General features: G+C 39.9%; 1 protein-coding gene across 1 annotated transcript in view; it reads right to left on the bottom strand.

The window, feature by feature from the left end:
- The window catches only part of LOC132097529 (transmembrane protein 132C), a 40716-nt gene that overhangs the window by 7200 nt on the left and 13704 nt on the right, over window positions 1-19812 (bottom strand). The window contains exons 3-5 of the mRNA XM_059503310.1: window positions 16945-17082; window positions 13428-13617; window positions 10001-10144 (exon numbers count right to left, since the gene is read on the bottom strand). Of these exons, the coding sequence (XP_059359293.1) occupies window positions 10001-10144; window positions 13428-13617; window positions 16945-17082 (472 nt within the window). The remainder of the gene's footprint in view (window positions 1-10000; window positions 10145-13427; window positions 13618-16944; window positions 17083-19812) is intronic.

The raw sequence follows: 19812 nt of genomic DNA, 5'->3' as shown, positions 1-19812 counted from the left end.
TATATACTGTATTTTGTAATTACAGTGCAGTGCTGTAAATTTAGGAAAATACAGTATGTGGCTGGCAACCCACCTGCCAGTATTTTACTGTAAATTTACAGTACAACGGTTTACAGAACTAGTACTGTAAATTGTGTTTGCAGTACTAGTTCTGTAAAAATACAGTATGTGGCTGGCAACCCACCTGCCAGTATTTTACTGTAAATTTACAGTACAATGGTTTACAGAACTAGTACTGTAAATTGTGTTTGCAGTACTAGTTCTGTAAAAATACAGTATGTGGCTGGCAACCCAGCTGCCAGTATTTTACTGTAAATTTACAGTGAAAAGTTTTACAGTGTATCTTCATTAGCTTCACATTACTACCCAGACTGAGTTTATTTCTGTCAGATGTCTGCAGAAGATCTTATTGAGAGTTACAGAGGTTTAGATGGGTTTTGTTTTTCTCACTACCATGATGGAGATCAGTGTTTAATTTAGTTGTGCTCTTGTACCTTGACTTTCTAACAATAAGGTTTTTTTTTTGCCTGCTGTAACAACGTGTTTTTCAAACTTGTTTGTTATAGCAAAAAAGGGTCAACGAAAAAAAATATTGTATTGTTCATTCATTCTCTTATTTCTGATTCAATCCAGTGTCTCTTCTCTTACTGAATATTGATACTAGAGCAAAAGATCAAGTCCTGCTGAGCCATTAGTTATGAAAACCCATTAAATAGACATTACTCATAAAAAAAAACCTTTATTGTAATTTAGACAAACAGATCAAGAATCAGTGTATGAATCATAACAATGGTCACAATCCAGAAAATAAATAAACAGATCAGTTCTGAACATCACAAAACATGCTACTAAAACTCAAGACAAAAAAAAAAAAAACACTACTTTCATGCGTCTGATTATCAGATAAATCTTGCGCTCTTATTTCAAGGTCGTTGTTGCTGTGGTTAATTTTTAAAGTTTCCTTCGTATATTCGGTTCATCCGCATTGTTTAAAAACATTTCTATGGATCTGTAAGTAGGATTTAGACACTTACATTTCTGCTCCGTCCATGCAATAAATACAGCTGTCGACGGCTCCGGTAACTCCGTGGGTGAGAGCCATTGACAAACTACAGAAAAGTTAGCATTACTGGCCACGAGTCCTATAGATCACACGTCAGCTGCTTCAGAGACGAACGGAGCGCGAGCGCAATCCTGTGACAGTCTCAGGCGGTAAACAGTGGAGCGCGTGAAGGACAGATAAGAGGCACGATTCAGAACACTCTTCAAGGTCTCCAATAATTTGTGCGTGTAGTAATTTAATGTGTATACATTTTGAAAGCATTGAATCGCTATAGATTCGCGATTCATTCGATTCTTAGCATTTTGAATCGATTACTGTCCAATATCGGTGATTCACGATTCAAAAATCATGTTTCAAGATCGATGCATATGAATTGTCGGGGATGTAATCGATGCATCGAGAAAACGAGTGAATCGTTACACCCCTAATATATATATATATATATATATATATATATATATATATAAAATACACTAATATAATAAGTCAGTCTAGTAGATAACTGCATTTTGGGAAATCATCAATCATCGTCATTGATCAATAACAACAATTCTATTTTAACAGATGCATCTTAAAGGCACAGTTGTAGCAATCAAACAAAAGCTAATGTTCAAAATTTAAGGTTTAGGAGCCCAACTAAAGGCGGGCGTACACGGTGCAATTTTTGCTGTCTTACAAGTTCGCATTGCGATTTTTTTCAATCGTGTGGAAATCGCGTATGGTCGCGGCTCGTATCATTTGCGATGAATTACGAGCCGAGCAGAGTGGCTTACGAGCACTTCCCGACCTCCCGATCATTTTTAAACATGTCTAAAAAGTTTGTGAGCTATCGGTTTGAATTCGTGACGTGTGCACGGTTGAACGAGCCGATTTGTTGATTTATCTGAAGTTGACCAATCACGAACTAGGAAAACCACAGAAGAAGAAAGACGAAGACAGCAGCGCCACGTGAATGTTGACTATTGACCAGGAGGATAAACTCGCTAAGGTCTGACATGAACAGCGAGCGCTGTGTGATGTTTCTAGCAACGTGTTCCAATGCCTTTTTAGTTCTCTCTCTCTCTCTCACACACGCATTATGTAGTTTACAGGCACTCTCCATAGACGTAACGGTATTCTATACTGTATATCCCCATACACTACCTCTATCCATCACGGAAAATGCATGTTTAAAATTTCTATTAAACACCGTATAGTATTTTTAAGCCATTTGGTTTACGAGGGCACAGGAATTGTCCTCACAAACCATGTTTACATTGTAATACCTATTTCAGATATTTATAAAGCATATACAAAAACACACACACCCACAGGGTGACCAAACGTCTCGGTTTCCGATTGCTGAAAAATAACCTGTATGTGTAGGAAACAGTCACGGCTCATATTGATATTTTATATGCAGTTATGAGAGAGGGAGAGCAGTTATATTAGGCGCGTTCGACTTGAAGCAGCGCTGCACAGAATGATCACCTGTATGACATCAAAGTACCGTGAAAGCGATTCGAATGCTTTGGATATGTGTGCTCTCTTAGCGCTCTCACGGTACTTTAATGTCATACAGTGATCCTTCTGTGCGTGCAGCGGTGCTTCAAGTCGAACGCGTCTATCAACTTCGTGCGATTGCTTCTGGTTGTAAAATCGTGTCGTATATCATCTCGTCCGTACGATTTTCAGATAAACTTACGCGTGCCGTGTGCGTGGACATACGATCTTCCGACCATCCGAATTCGCACCGTGTACGCCCGCCTTTAAGCAAACACTGATCTCCACAATGGTAACATCAGTGATTCTGCTCATTAACAGCAGCTGTTCATCAGTGTCTGAATTCACTCATTAGTTTTCATTCTCTCTGTCAGGTGGACTGTATTAATAAACTCATGTAGGGAATAGTGAATGAGGGTGTAAAGTGGGATTTAAAATAGTGTCGACTTTGAACGCTGATAATTCACGATCTATAGCATCAGGCTACATTCTCGTTTTAATGAAAAACAGCATGTTACTGTCAAAATTTGGCAGTTTTTTACAACGATTTTTAACAGTGCAGTTTTATACATGTGCAGCTGTAAAAACAAGGACTATTTCCATATACAGGGTTTTATGGATAGCAAATTACATGGTTATGGATGCATAAGATGTCAGAATCGTTAACACCGTAATTATGATTTTTATCCTATTAGTCGACAGACATGGATCTAATGCCGCAAAATTTCAAAGAATATGACATTAACATTTCATAATGCATTTACAGCACAAGCACCTACAGTAGTTACATAAGATCCACAAAGGGATGAATAGATGCAAGGATGGCTAGATGGATTGACAGATTAGAAGAGAATAGGAAACAATTTGAATCACTTAAACTTGATTTGATGTAGGTTGTGTCACAGTGTCTGGGTTGTGTCCCTGGGTTTCCACTAGATGTCCTCCTTTCTCACGGTGTCTGTCACCTTATCACTTCCTGTCTCCTTATTTGGTCACCTTCCTCCTTGTTTAGGTAATTGATTGTTCCCCACCTGTCTCCTGTTTCCCCATCATCCTTTTGTGTATTTATACCCGGTCTGTCTGAGTCTGTGTCACGGAGTCCTTGTGTATGTTTCATGCTTTCCGTAGTCTTGCCCTTGCCGTGTGTTATTGTCTGTTTTCATGTTGTTTGGATATTCTGGTTTTGACCCTGCCTGGACTGTTTATGCTTTTTGGATTGCCCCTAAATAAACCGCATACCTGCATTTGGATCTCTCCGTGTTTCTTGAATCCCCTTCGTGACAGAAGGACTCCGTCCCACTGAGATCCAGCGGTATGTCTTTTTCCCGTTCCCCAGCCAAGATGGCGGAGCGGAGAGCTAAGTATCTCCGGCTGATCGCCCTCCGCCAAGAGGGCAATGAGGTGGGTGCCCTGGCACAGGTGTTCTGGTCCCTGGCCGAGGGTATGGGATACAACGATGCGGCCTTGAAGGACTACTTCAACGGCAGGCTGGATGATCCAGTGTCTCAGGAGGAGATGGTACATTTAGAGACACTGGAATACTGGGAGTTTGTGTACTATGTGCAGCATCGGCTTCTGTGGAATGCCCCAGCCACTCCGGTCTCTTCCGGTGGGGCGGTCCCCAGCCCAGCACCACAGCTCAAGATGGCCGCCAATCCAGGGCCACAGCACAAGATGGCTGCCAGCCCAGAGCCACAGCACAAGATGGCCGCCAGCCCAGCGCCACAGCACAAGATGGCCGCCAGCCCAGCGCCACAGCACAAGGTGGCCGCCAGCTTGGGGCCACAGCACAAGATGGCCGACTCAACGCCTGAGTCTCCAGATAAGGTGTCACCGGCTCGCCAACATAGAGGGCGGAGGAGGAGGAGACAGGCGTCTACCGTTCCTCAAGGCCCAGAGGACGTTCCCGAGGCGGTGCCCGATGCTGTTCCGGAGACCGAGGCGGTGCCCGATGCTGTTCCGGAGGCCGAGGCGGTGCCCGATGCTGTTCCGGAAGCCGAGGCGGTGCCCGATGCCGAGGCGGTGCCCGATGCTGTTCCGGAGGCCGAGGCGGTGCCCGATGCCGAGGCGGTGCCCGATGCTGTTCCGGAGGCCGAGGCGGTGCCCGATGCCGAGGCGGTGCCCGATGCTGTTCCGGAGGCCGAGGCGGTGCCCGATGCCGAGGCGGTGCCCGATGCTGAGGCGGTGCCCGATGCTGTTCCGGAGACCGAGGCGGTGCCCGATGCTGTTCCGGAGGCCGAGGCGGTGCCTGAAGCCGAGGCGGTGCCCGATGCTGTTCCGGAGGCCGAGGCGGTGCCCGATGCCGAGGCGGTGCCCGATGCTGTTCCGGAGGCCGAGGCGGTGCCCGATGCCGAGGCGGTGCCCGATGCTGTTCCGGAGGCCGAGGCGGTGCCCGATGCCGAGGCGGTGCCCGATGCTGTTCCGGAGGCCGAGGCGGTGCCCGATGCCGAGGCGGTGCCCGATGCTGTTCCGGAGGCCGAGGCGGTGCCCGATGCTGAGGCGGTGCCCGATGCCGAGGCGGTGCCCGATACTGTTCCGGAGGCCGAGGCGGTGCCCGATGCCGAGGCGGTGCCCGATGCTGTTCCGGAGGCCGAGGCGGTGCCCGATGCTGTTCCGGAGGCCGAGGCGGTGCCCGATGCTGTTCCGGAGGCCGAGGCGGTGCCCGATGCCGAGGCGGTGCCCGATGCCGAGGCTGTTCCGGAGGCCGAGGCGGTGCCCGATGCCGATGCTGTTCCGGAGGCCGAGGCGGTGCCCGATGCCGATGCTGTTCCGGAGGCCGAGGCGGTGCCCGATGCCGTTCCGGAGGCCGAGGCGGTGCCCGAGGCCGATGCTGTTCCGGAGGGCGAGGCGGTGCCCGATGCTGTTCCGGAGGGCGAGGCGGTGCCCGATGCTGTTCCGGAGGCCGAGGCGGTGCCCGATGCCGTTCCCGAGGCCGAGGCGGTGCCCGATGCCGTTCCCGATTCGGTGCCCAAGACCGGTCTTTTTGTTTTTGTATTTACTCCTGTCCCTGTTCCTCTCTGTAGTCTGGCCCTCCATCCCTCCCCCTGAACCTCCTCCAGTCCTCCTCCCTCCTGGTCTTCCTGTTTTGTGGTTACTTTCTGGTGCCTGTTTCCAATGTCTTTCTTTTCTGGCCCTCCATCCCTCCCCCTGAGCCTCCACCTGTCCGCCTCCCTCCTGGTCTGTTTTGTGTCTGTCGTGGAGCATCTGGGAGCCGCTCCGTAGAGGGGGGGTTCTGTCACAGTGTCTGGGTTGTGTCCCTGGGTTTCCACTAGATGTCCTCCTTTCTCACGGTGTCTGTCACCTTATCACTTCCTGTCTCCTTATTTGGTCACCTTCCTCCTTGTTTAGGTAATTGATTGTTCCCCACCTGTCTCCTGTTTCCCCATCATCCTTTTGTGTATTTATACCCGGTCTGTCTGAGTCTGTGTCACGGAGTCCTTGTGTATGTTTCATGCTTTCCGTAGTCTTGCCCTTGCCGTGTGTTATTGTCTGTTTTCATGTTGTTTGGATATTCTGGTTTTGACCCTGCCTGGACTGTTTATGCTTTTTGGATTGCCCCTAAATAAACCGCATACCTGCATTTGGATCTCTCCGTGTTTCTTGAATCCCCTTCGTGACAGGTTGTGGGTGTTAATAAATTAAACAATCCCACAGCATACTGAAGCACTGAAATACAGGGGGAAGAAGATAGAAAGGGGGAAATTCAATAATTAAACAACACTGTATTGCCAGTGTTGGTATTATTTCAGACACTTGCACTTAACATTACATAAAAATCAAGCTCAAATGGAATAAACAAGATTTTGACCAGCGAGTGATGGAGAGGCGTAGCTCTTTCTACCTGTGTTTTATTTACGTGTACACCTAGATAGCCTTAAACTTACCCTTTACAATAATGAAATATTAATTAATGTTGTACAGTATAGGGGTTGCAAGACTACAGATTTCTACTAGTCGATTTTTTATTAAAAATATACTCGAGTTACTCGACTACTTGTGGTTCATACTATTGTAAATGAAAACAAATTAAATATTTTTTTGAATCAATAAACGGTTATTAATTATTAGCCTTATGCAACAATTACATATGTTAATTAAAATTTTATAATTATGACATTACATATTTACATTTTCATGTAACAGCCAGTATTTGTATCTGTATTTGTATCTGTAACAATCACAAAAATGTTTGTATCTGCATTCGTATAGAACGTCGTACAGTTACTTGATAAGATCTTTTTTTCTTATAGTTATCATTGAACAAGTATGTCTTGTTAAACTAAAATAATTATTAATTTCTAAAATAATATTTATCATGCAAGCAAAGAGATGTCATGACAAACATTTAGTGATCATTTGTACACGACCGAATCCATTCAATGCGCACATTTTCATTGCGCAGAACACTTTAAGCGAGTCTTTAATGTTTAGTGAACCTCTTTGGACTTGGACTCGAACCTCTTTGGACTCGTTCTTGATTCGGTCTCGACTAGTCCTGGTCTTGGACTTGTCTTGGACTCGATAAATCTGAACTTGACTACAGCTCTACGCTCTCTTTCTTTCCCATTAAGCTAAACAGCTGCTGTTGGTGCCATTAAAATAGTTCAGTTTTGTTTTTTAATGGCAAAGTGGTTATATCTGTTTTGTTTCTTTATTAAGTTCATTTAGAAATATGATGTGACGAGTGGGGCGGGGCCGAGGGACATGGGAGCGAGGCCGGTGGAGTGATTGGAGATGAGCTACACCTGTTCGACCCGCCGGTCTCGAGGCCCACGGAGGAGATGGAAGGATATAAAACTGGAGCGACGACAGTGACGGACGAGAGAGGACCAGGCCTGGGCTTTTAGTTCTGTTTTGGTTTTTATTTGCGCGCACCAGTCGTCCGTGAGGGGCTGGTGCGCTGTTTTGTATTTATTTTGTTATTAAAGTTTCATTTGATTGTCCGCCGGTTCCCGCCTCCTTCTTGCCGAAGATTACAAAGGTTGTAATTCATTACATATGACTAGAACATTTTATGTTTGTTAAATTCAAGTTGTTGTATTGTAAAATACCAAGCGGTCAGCGCCACACAGTCAGTTTGGGCATATGTCTGATTAGTTTATCCATTATTTTAGATTTAAACGTTTAAGATTAACGTCATAATATTTTAAGAATAAATTCAAAATAACAATAATAAAATTGTGTTATATTGGTGAAGTTAATGTGAAAATTACACCTATACTCCGCCAACAAAAAAATTGCATCCAACCTGTCACATTTAACATGAAAAACAGGCTTATAGACTTTTTTTCACTCTAATTGATCAATTTCATGAGAGATTCATTTGTATTTTTTTTTTTCAAAATGCATTAACATTATTATTCATGCTTTATTTCATTGGGATTACTAAGGATTAATGATGAGTTGCTGGATTCATGAATATTAAACAGGTTTTGTACGTTCGCTTGAACTGATTTGCTGAAATCAAAACAGGGAAGATAATAGGTGAGCACTAGCCAATGGGATTGCCGTTTGCACATTAACTCCACCCACTACCGGAAAACCTGGCTGTTCTTAAAAGCTGAAGACTTCCATAGGAAGACTGTTATTTTGACAGGAAAATACAACAAAGAATATTGTTTAAATGTAGCACGTCAATTCACTCACTCACTCACTCACTCTCTTTCTCTCTCTCTCTCTCTCTCTCTCTCTCTCTCTCTCTCTCTCTCTCTCTCTCTGTGTGTGTGTGAGAGAAAGCGACGACAATTTGTGTGCCTTCACACTAGAGTTTATGGTACATTAAATCACAGATCGCTTGACGGAGAGTGAAATTCTGAATCCCTCAGTCAGAGTCAGAGTTTTTGCGAGTGAAAATATATCTGTGCTAAACTTATACTTAGCCTCCAACTCACACACTGGCGAGTAAAATCTGGGAATGTATTAGCCATTGGCTAATATTAGACATTTAGTCGCCAGAATGAAGTCGCATATGCGAGTGATTTACTTGCAATGTAGAGGGTTGATTAAAGCAATATTAAATGTTGTTCCAAACCATATGCTGTTATTTACATGAAACTCCCAAAAGCATAATTATATACTAAAGCACAACAATAAACAGTTTTTGAAGAATCTGCACACAGCTGTAGTCCAAACAACAATTTATATCGTCAATGCTATATCAACTCCAAAAGGGTAAAAAATAAATAAAAAACCCCCACAAAAATTAAATGAAAATAGCCCATATACAATCTGTGTGACATAACGTCTTCTGAAACAAAAATAACAGCAAATTGGTTTGGAAAAACATGAGTATGAGTACATTATGGCAGAATTTTCATTTTGGGTGAATCTATTCCAAACATGAGTCTCATCATGTTTCTTGCTCATGTATAATCTATTAATTTTAAGTTTGGATATATTTTTTACTGAGAACATCAAAGTAAATGCATTTCTGTGTAATTCTAAGAAATGAGGCCAGAAAGTGATGTTGTCCTTGAATGAGACAGGACTGAAGTTCTTTTAAGACTCTGATTTTAGCTGTAGTCACAGTATGGTGCTGAGCTGTCCGTTCAGATTACCTCCTCAACAAAGAGGATACAGGCCTCCTGAGTGAGGTCACGACGTGGCTTAATGACTTTCAGAGCACTGTCCCAAGAACACAGGCTCTCAGACTGGCAGAGGTTACATAATGTATACACAAGAAAAGACTTTGAGATATTCTTCTGAGATTTTTTGCCTCTGTCTGACAATGACATGCATTCACAGACACTCCATCTTACACATCTATCCATCTTTCGTCTTCGAGTTTATAACAAATATGAAAAACAAATGTTTGTTATTTCACGTGGTTTTGAAAAAAAGACAAAATGTCATGTGATGTGTACAGATTGTAGTAATTACTTTCAAAACATTTTTAAAATAAACTTTTCAAGGTAAAACCTTTTTGTTGTAAATATGAATTATTAAATCATAAACATCATGTTTTTACTGAGAACTAATCTAATACTAATTGAACTAATCAGATTTTCTGATATTTAAGGTACTTTCTGACCTTGACACATTGTCATGAAGGTATGTACAATTATTATTATTTTTTATATTAATTAGCAGTGAAGAAATGTTGTTAAAATGATTTATGAATATATTAAATAATAATTATAAAATGTATGCAAACTCTTCAATGTTTTATTTTCAATAAATATTTTAATAAGGCTTTTTTTTCTTTGTGATATTTGAATGAATCATTTTAGACTTAATGCCCTTAAAATAAATAAAAAACATGCCCATTACAGGAGAGGTGTATTCAAGTCATTGTATGAATTGGATGATCTGGACAGACAGTTAACATCATGTTAATGACCTACTTTTGTCTCACACGTGCAGAGAGAATTAGAGTTTGATAATAGCTTGATATGACTTTGCAGCTGCTGTATCCATGCTAAGACACAAGAGTAAAAACAAGTACAATGACTGTACCTTAAGAACATCTTCATTTGTGGAGATGCAGTCAGCAAATTCAGAGACATCCGTTACAGAACCATCCTGTTCCACAGCAATGGTTCGTACTCCCACCATGACCCTCTTACCAGTCAGCACGGCAGTGTTCAACAGCTCTGTGTCCTACACAGGGGACAGGGATCAACGTTACATTTTGGATCTTAATACTTAGCTAAGCTTAAACTTTGGCACTCCTATGAATGGAGGTCAGTTATGATAACATTATGCAATCTAGTGATGAAGTTAGTGTCATAATATCAGTGCACCTTTTACACCATTTCACAGGTAAACAATAGTATGTTCAGGGACTCAAAGCTGATTTTAGGTTTAAATGGAGTGTGTCAATCTATTTAGATAATCTGGGCCAGAGATGCACTACTCAGACTGGTACAATTTTATGTAATCAAAGTCATTTTAATGAGAACAAGTGAAAAGCAAAAACGGATTATTACGTGTCAAACCCCCATTTCCCAATATTGTCTCCAGTAAATGGGAAGCACCAGCTTAGTGGGATAAACCTCTGAACTTTAAAGATCCTGACAGATGCAAAATGCCAGCTCACATAAATGAAACAGGTTTTCAGGAAACACAGGTCACTTAATTTAACTTTATGTAATGCATTAAAAATAAGCCTAAGCTATATCAATATTGTTTTGCTAAATATGGAAAAAGGAATTTGCCATTACCATTAGGCTGATCAAACAGCACTATTTTGTTCATGAATAAAAATAGTTAGATTTACTTCTTATCCAGTATAATGCTCTCTGAAATAAGAAAATCCCTTGCCCTGTAAAACCGACCTAAAAGCAACCAGCAAGCTGCAAATAATGGATTTTCCACACCCTTGGCTGTCACCGGGGCACCGGTAAAACTTTAGTTAAGGGACCAATTCTCACTATTAGTTGCTTATTAGCATGCATATTACTAGCATATTGGCTGTTTATCAGGGTTGGCAGTTTTTCACAACAAAACTAGCCCAATGATGTTTCGATGGGGCTCCCCCAGTAAAAATATGGCGTTAGTACGACTCAGCTTGGCATGGCTGAGTACGGTACGGCATGTATCGATGCGGTTTGCATTTCCACTGCAGTTTAGTATCGCTTTAAAGTGGGCGGGATTATTCACGTCATTATAGTTGATCCGCCTCTACTGTCACGACTCCTAAAAAAAACTTTTTAATTACGGGTCTCCCCATCAAGCTCTCGCTGTATCCTCTCCTCTGCTATCAACAAGAGGAATGTCTGTACTTCTGCAATAGACAACAAAACTTTTTGGTTGTTAAAAAAAAGGTGTGCACGTTCAAAACAGTTGCATTCGATCCTTCGCTGGCTGTGCTGATTTATATTTAGTGCTTCTTTTGTGTTTGTGTCGCAAGTTCAGTGACGCGGGTAGTGACGATTCTCTTCGACCAATCCGTGATCAGCAGAGTTTACACGTCACGTTTTGGTAACAGTATGGTTCACTTGGAACTAAAAAAAGCACCAGGCAGGTACTGTAACCAGTGGAAAACCCCCCAAAACTGAACTGTACCATGCCCGTACCATGCAGTTGAAAAGCACCAATAGTGTTCTGGGGTAGGGCTGTGACGGTTGCCATGACAACCGCGTCACCGCGGTGGTCGCGGTTGTCTACTGCCACCGGGGGTAGTGTACGTGACGTCACAAGCATAATACAAAGTTTTGTATATAAGTGTAATAACTGTAATAGTTGCAAAATTCTAAGTCTATGGTTATTAACAAATTACCTCAAACACAGCGTTTCCTTTAGACTGGCAAATTTGAGTGCAGGAAAATACAGTTTATGCATTCAGCAAATTAATTTAGTGTTGGGCGATGGATCTTGTTGGGAAAGCAAATACCACATCGCCGATCTGGAGTCATCTGCATTCATGTCACCCATCAGCGTTTGCACAAGTTCTCGTGAGCGCAAATGCTGGCTGGTCAGGTTTGGTGAGGCTTTCTCCAAACTGGCCAAATACAAACGAGACAGCGATAAATAAAAGATGGTAAAAAGAAATACGATTCTTCGATTCCACGATCGAAATACGATTCAACGATTCCTATTTCAAAGAGAGCGCATGCAGATGAGATGTCACTGAGCTTGCTTGGTGGCGGAAAAATAAACCGGACGCAACACAACCGCGTTGCGACAGGTCTGTTTAGTGTTTATACAGGACATTTGAACTCTGTGTCAGTACCTCCCAGACCGGACGGGGATTTATCATGTCTTGTCGTGCAGCTTCCAGTGTAGCATCACTGATTATAATGAGTATTTTGTCGCGCTGCGTCGCTCGCATCCGTTAGAGTGGCTACTTTCTTGTTTAACTGCATAATTTCTTTGATATTTATTTTAGTGTTTTGCAGGCGACGTTCACTGACAGAAGTGCTCAAATAAACACGAACTGACGAGTTAAATAGGATGTGTTCGATGAGTGAGACAGTGCTGTCTGATTTCATAGACATGTGCATACATATATATATATATAAATATATCCTGTATATAATATATATTAAATTTATTACATGCATGCACAGTTTAATTCAGCTTTAATCACCTTTTTTGGCACCGGTGCCTTTGAGCACAGGACCGTTTCCGCGCTCGCTTAACTTGCACCTGATAAAAGAGTGAAGTGGAGCGCGTGTCTGAAACGTCTCCTGTTCAGTCATTCTGTGACTGAATAAATTCACAGCCCTATTCTGGGGGAGTAAAATACTTTTTTTTTTTATGGAGTTACCCCTAAACATCACATTAATGGGGAAGCATCAACCCGTGTACATTAAAAACAACCCACGGCAACAGTGTTACAGTAGCCTAATTCTGCGGGAAAACCATGGACTACACTGCTGTTTATAAGTGTTTGAAAAGCACATTCAGTATTAATGCTTCATTCTGCATGACCATACTTTAGATCTCTTAATCCTACTCCATACCTACAGTAAACTTAACAACTTCCTCACAAACTATTAATAAGCAACAGATTAGGTGTTTAGTGAAGAAAAACTCATAGTTAATAGTCAGAATTAGTCCCCTAATCCTAAAGAAGTACTTGCAAACATATCAAATTTCTTTCACCATTTTCTGTCCTGTGCTGTTTACAAATTCCTGGGACAGTTTCCAGCTGTATATTAGAGCCGCTACAGAAAATCTGATTGATTATGCCTAAATCTGCTCATGTTTGGACAAAATCCAAAGGTCAACATGATCGGTCTTGCAGATGAAGCTTGTTGCATTTACAAGTTGTGTCAGTGCCGAGCCCTTGGTTCCCTGCTGGATCAATTCTGTCTTTCAAAATGCCAGTCAATAACTAATGAAGATCCTTTACAGTCTCAGACAGAAACTTAAGATAGAGACATTTTATTTATTCATTTATTTTTGTTACCATCTTTAATGAATAACCTTAACCTACCACAACTAGAGGAGCCAGGCCTACAAAGTCTCTCTGAGTGGTGTAGATCCTCATGGTGCCTTCAGACGCCCCCAACATTTTGACTTCATCAGGAAGCGTCAACTCCCACTTAATCACCTGAATCTCTGATTGACTGCTGACATCCTCCACTTCAAAATCCATCTGAAGAACTGCTTGGAGTTTACCTAACCTGGAAGAGAATGTCCCGTTAAACACTTCACACTATATACTGTAAACCCTTCTGTGATCAAACTATCAAACTGCTGCATTTGCAGGTTGCTCTGTTTGATTCTAAATAATCATGTGCAACTATTGACTTTGTCAATAATTCTACATTGATCATACCGTTGTTGCCATTAACACAATTTTGCTGGCATAATTTGACATATTTCCTAGAAAAAATAAGCAGGGCAGAAGGTGGTTTTGTTCATTGAGAATTAATTGGTAAAAAATAAATAGGGTCAAATTTAAGTTCGTGTTGACTTTAAAAGAAACATAGCTTGTGGTATCAACCTTTCAGCAATCAGAAAACCATATCATTTTAACCTCTTGGTAGTGCAATCCTGTCAACATGCAGCATAATGCTTTCGATTGAACATCCTCACCCCTAATCTGATGAATCTGTCTCAAATTTCAGCTTTAAAATGCACAGCTTTCAAGCACTTGGGATGAACCAAAGTGTTTAGATGGCTATTTTTTGTCAAGGCATGTTTGTATATAAATGCATGCATGGATATGTTTGACATAAAATGATTTTTGAAAAAGTCCTTGATAAAATATCAAGCAGCCATATTTGAGAACGATTTAGGTTTTCCTTTATTCAGAAATCTTTCACCTCCATTAAACTCTTAAAGTGCTAACTGAGAGGGAAAATCCCTGATATTGTGTTAACATTAGGTGACTGCTGAAGGGGACTTGAGCATGTTATGGATTAGTTTTAAGTGATGATGTGAATTAGACACCACAAATTTCATTTCTGAAAATATTTACTTCAACAAATAATCCTAATCCTTAGGGAAGAAATCACTGAGGGAATCACTGAGGGAAGAAAATCCAAAATGAGAACAATGTGACATTTGCTCAAAAAGGCATAGATACTTTGCTAAAAAAGGCATAGATACTTAAGACTGTTACTGACCGAGATCGTTTAGACTCCACTTACTTAGAAAAAAATTCTCTAAACCTTATTAAAACAAGTTAAAGTTATTTAAGAAGCAACTGTAAAGAACCTTTTTAGTTTATGCCTAAAACAAGAAATAATTGCCAAGCTTGAGTGGCAAAAATACTGAGTGGAAGCATTGGTTTTCAGCGTGAATGCTCAAAAAACACACCAAAAACAAATAAAACTAAAGCTTTGCAATTGACTGGACAAATAAACCAACCAATTGTGTATTTAAATAAAGCGTTCACAAGCAAATTTGCTTTATGTTTTTCCCTGGCCTCTCAATCAGTCACATATAAATGTTAGGAAACACAATTCCTTGCTGCAAGTCAATATCCATGGACCATTTGGTATATTGTAAGGAACAGTATATAGAGTCCAACTATCTTTAGTTTAAACTGATAATCGTTTGTTTTACTCGCGTTTTGGCAGGTTCCCCTATTAAATCCATTCATGCAGCAGGCTCTTTTGCCACTCAGTCCGGCTGAGGGGGCATGTTCCAGCGGGAGAGTGACGTCAATGTATACCCCCTATTCTTAGAAAAGGTAGTTTCTTCACTTAAAATGATAGTTCACCCAAACATGAAAATTGCATCATTTCCTCACCCTAAAATTTTTCCAAATGTGCATGACTCTCTTTCCTCTGCAGAACATAAAAGAAGATATTTTGAGAAACGTTTTTTTTTTTTTTTTTGTCAATACAATGGACGTCTGTTTAGTTACCAATATTCTTTAAAATATCTTCTTTTATATTTTGCAAAATAAATTATACAGGTTTGACATGATGGTGAGAAAAATGTTTTTATTGGAACTATCCCTTCAACAGCTGTGTAGTAGCACCTGTACTGTTTGAGGACACTTTGAAACATTTACTTACCAGTTGTTAAAAAACTGTAACGTTAAAATAAATGAACCTTCCTTCTAGTCCATAACGGACCCTTTCATTGGCGACATAGAGAATTGATTCAGCTCTAAGATTCATGTGTTTCATCTTTATAATTTCCAGTGAAATCAAAAAATAAAATGCAACCAAATACATGACAGACATATGCCATTTAAATTTGTTTAAAATGCTGTCAGTCAAACAAGATTTTTACTCATGATTTAGTGACTTTGCTCTCAAGGCAAGAAATGCCACATCATCTCATGCTCTAATCAAAGGCTGAAATCCTAAAATGATTTCTGACTACAACCATAAATAGTGAAGAGAATTCAGGTTAAGCTTTCACTAATAGGATTCTGACACACACACACACACACGTACAACGTACACTGCCGTACAACCCTGAACTCTGTGCTCCCTTCTAATGCATCCATAGTAAACCATGCACATACATGCAGAACTCAATGGCAAACATATATGTGAAGCAAAACCAGTCTTAAGTCGCTGGTGTATATTTTTAGCAATAGCCAAAAAAATATTGTATGGGTCAAAATTATAGATTTTTCTTTTATGCCAAAAATCATTAGGATATTAAGTAAAGATCATGTTCCATGAAGATATTTTGTACATTTCCTACAGTAAATATATAAAACCTAATTTTTGATTGGTAATATGCATTGCTAAGAAATCATTTGGACAACTTTAAAGGCAATTTTCTCTGTTATTTAGATAGATATTTTTTTTGCACCCTCAGATTGCTGATTTTCAAATAGTTGTATCTGAAAATACATACATCACTGAAAAGCATATTTATTCATATTTCAGATTAAGTATACATCTCAATTAAAAAAAAACTGACACACAAGACAGTAAGCCAATCTTTGGTGGTTTTGTGGATAATTCACTTTAAAGTGAAAGCATAAATACAAATAAAAATGCTTTTATTAAACAGATAAGTATTAAAGCGACACAAGCCCATTCAGTCATCACACGTTCAGAATCCTTAAACTTCAGGAGTGACAGCCAATAGGAAAGAAGATGGTAGAGATCATTTGATCGTTCTCCTCTCAGCCATAGATAAACATACCCAATGGAAGAAAGTAGTCTCTGTTTTGCATTCGTTTTTGTTTGTATGTACGGATTTAATTTAGATTTAATCTTTTGCCTCAAGAAACCTAATTCGCTGTCAAGGCAACAAGTATTGAGAACGCCCACTAGCAACCTCATCGCCAGCCTCTGGCGACATGCAGCGACAAAAGTCGTGTGTGAACGGGGCTTAATCAACAAATTACTGGAATAATTACAAAACTACACTTTGAGCAATTTGCTTTAGAATGTAAAATCACTGTTTCCATGGACAATATTTCCTGTCTGTCAATGGTTAATCAGAGTCACCAATTAGAGTTGGTTATTCACTACCTAATCATCTGATTAAAAGTAATTCATTCAATTTTCCTTAACAAACACACTCACCTTTTCACATTTGCAGTTGACTTTCTCTGACAGATTACTCCAACACTCCCATCTGGGCCTGTGTCTAGGGTGATGTCCCATAGTAGTGTGTTGCTAGGTGTGGCTGTACGGAAGCACACACGCTTTTTGACCATGGCTCTGTTAAGAGTAAAAAATAAAAATGGAGGGAACATCTTAATTAGATTTGGCCTAGTATCACTTTTAAAAATATATTTTTAAAATTAAAAAAATGGGTATACTGTTATAATGTGGTGTACCCCAAGGCTTGATTCTGGGCCCTTTGTTATTTAACATTTATACGTTTACACTGGTGTAATTAATCAGTGTAACATCTCCTTCAGTGAAAGTATGTAACATACTTTTATAAGTTCCTGCATTTTCTGGAAATCAAATCCTTGTCTTGGCATAGCTAGCAACATGCTCTGCTGTTTGAGCTACAGTGACACCTGTCAGAAAGTTTGTATGGTAAAATCATCTCAGAAAAGGTGGGTCTTTACATTTATCCTTTTTAAAGCACCACAGAAACTGGTAATATCTTACACATTTAGATGGATGTCATATTGTTCTTTTGAAACTGTAAGTTTGTTTTTAACTGTTTTATTTATTACTGGTTCCATCCTCATTGGAGAGCAATGCTTGAGTTTCTATACATAGCATATTTGCATGTGTGGGTGGATGTGTATGGCATGGGGAGATAAGGCCAATGGTAGTCTGTTCAAGGAGTGTAAAGCTGAGGCTGAAAGTGTTGTTTCCAATACAGGGGCAAAGAAAATGGTGTTTGTCTCTGTTCCCTTACAGAGGACAGGAAATCAATGACATCCACATCAGACCCAGTTAGCCAAGCCTGAACGGTCATGACAACCCAGACCTACACAGTCACACACATGAGCACAACCCCCTCCCCATAATAACTTAATTTCATTGCTTAGAAGCTCACCCAAAGAAACAAACAACTGTCACTTTGGCTATATATTGTACAATCCAAATGTTCCTCTGTTCAACATCAGCAACTCCAAGAAGTTCATTTAAGGCCATCTTAGGCAAATGTCTATATAGTTCCTGTTACTCCCAGACCTGTCATACTGACCCCATATCAAACTATAATCAGAATAATGTATCAATATAATTGATCATACAACTGCAACATTATGTACCCACAGGAAAAGGAAATTTGTCAGCTCAATAGTGTCAAAATCATATTTAGCTCAAGGGACTATTAGAGCTCTTGGAACAGAATCTAAAAGCTTCCTGAGAACAAATACAACCACACAGAGTGGCATAAAAATATGACATGTTGCAAAATGCACTTTCCAGATTTCAGCACCCGCTAAATCTTTTGTAATGTCAGAACCCTATTTGTGTTTTCATCTGTATGTTTTGAACATTTGAACACACACATAATCATGTTTGCAAACATATAAGCATGGGTAAGATTATATTATGTTGATTTTGTTAATGAAAACAGTAAGATTTGTGTATTTTGTGCATGTAATACAGGGTTATGGTTATGTTGGGGTTGTTAAAAAAATATGATCTTTGTGTTCAAGATTGTGTGTGTGTGTGTGTGTTTGTTTGTGTGTTTGTGTGAGACCATCTGTACTCTGTTCTTGTAAGATGTAATCACTGTCTCAAGTGAAGGGCTCAAGGGAGCATTAATCTTGGCATTGATAGAGAAGATTCTGGGACTATTCAGACGAAAAACCAGATTTTAGCCTCACTTTCTTGAACGAAAATGTTATCGAAAACTCTCACAATATCCCTTTTTTTCTTTTGTCATCTTTTCTTTGCAAGTTTCTGACTGTGCATTTTCACTTCTAGTACCAGAAAAAGGTTTCAAATGCAACATATTTCATAATGTTTAATACTGTAACTTTTGATTAGAATCGTGTCATTATAAACTAAAATCTAATTCCCATTTTGAAACACTACATGCTTGCATTATATTTATATGTTTGTGCAATAACATATCTCTGTAAACAGTTAAGTGACAATTATAATGTTACAAAAATATATATTTCAAATAAATGGTGTTCTTGTGAACTTTCTGTTCATCAAAGAATCCTGAAAGTTTTTTTTTTTTTTTTTTACATTGATAATAAGAACTATTATTAATAATTAAGCAGTAAATCATAATATTAGAATGATTTCTGAAGCATCATGTGTTCCTGAAAACTGGTAATGGTAATAGCTTCTCAGATTTCAGTGTTGCCATTACAGGATTAAATTACATTTTGAAATTTTCACAGAAAACAGTTAATTTAAACTGTAATAATATTTCACAATATTTCTATTTTTAAACAAATAAATGCAGCCTTTGTGAGCGGCTACAAATGTTGCCCCTAGAAAATCGATGCAACATGCCCCTTTACAGTTTGTTAAGTCCACACTTATCCCTCTCTGACAATCCGGAAATATCTGTTCAAGACCGACATTTAACGCACCAAATCAATCCATTTGACCTATGGAGACCAAACATCTTGTCTAACATCCATCCCAAATCACCTTCTGTCAGTGTTGAGAACCTCACAGTATTTTGGTAGAGGGTATATCAGAGCAAGCTCGACATCTGCTATCACGAGTCCATTTGGGAGTCCTTTTTCAATTATCCATCAAACATCCATGACATTTCACATAATGAATGTAGGCTTTGAAATGCCATGCACATACTCAAACACGTACAGGAAATGCCAGAGAACCATATTGAGAATATTAAATGACCAAGTAGTGAAGAAAACACACAGATCCTGAATGAACACTCACCAAGTGCCAAATGTAAGGAACAATGGGATAAACAAAATGCCATTGGCTTATTCTGAGGAATGCCATTTGTTGTACATTTATATTTGCATTTTTGAGAAAATGCTAAAT

This window comes from Carassius carassius, chromosome 21 (assembly GCF_963082965.1).
Source record: "Carassius carassius chromosome 21, fCarCar2.1, whole genome shotgun sequence".
Taxonomy (NCBI): Eukaryota; Metazoa; Chordata; class Actinopteri; order Cypriniformes; family Cyprinidae; genus Carassius; species Carassius carassius.
This window is presented reverse-complemented; position numbering and strand designations above follow the sequence as displayed.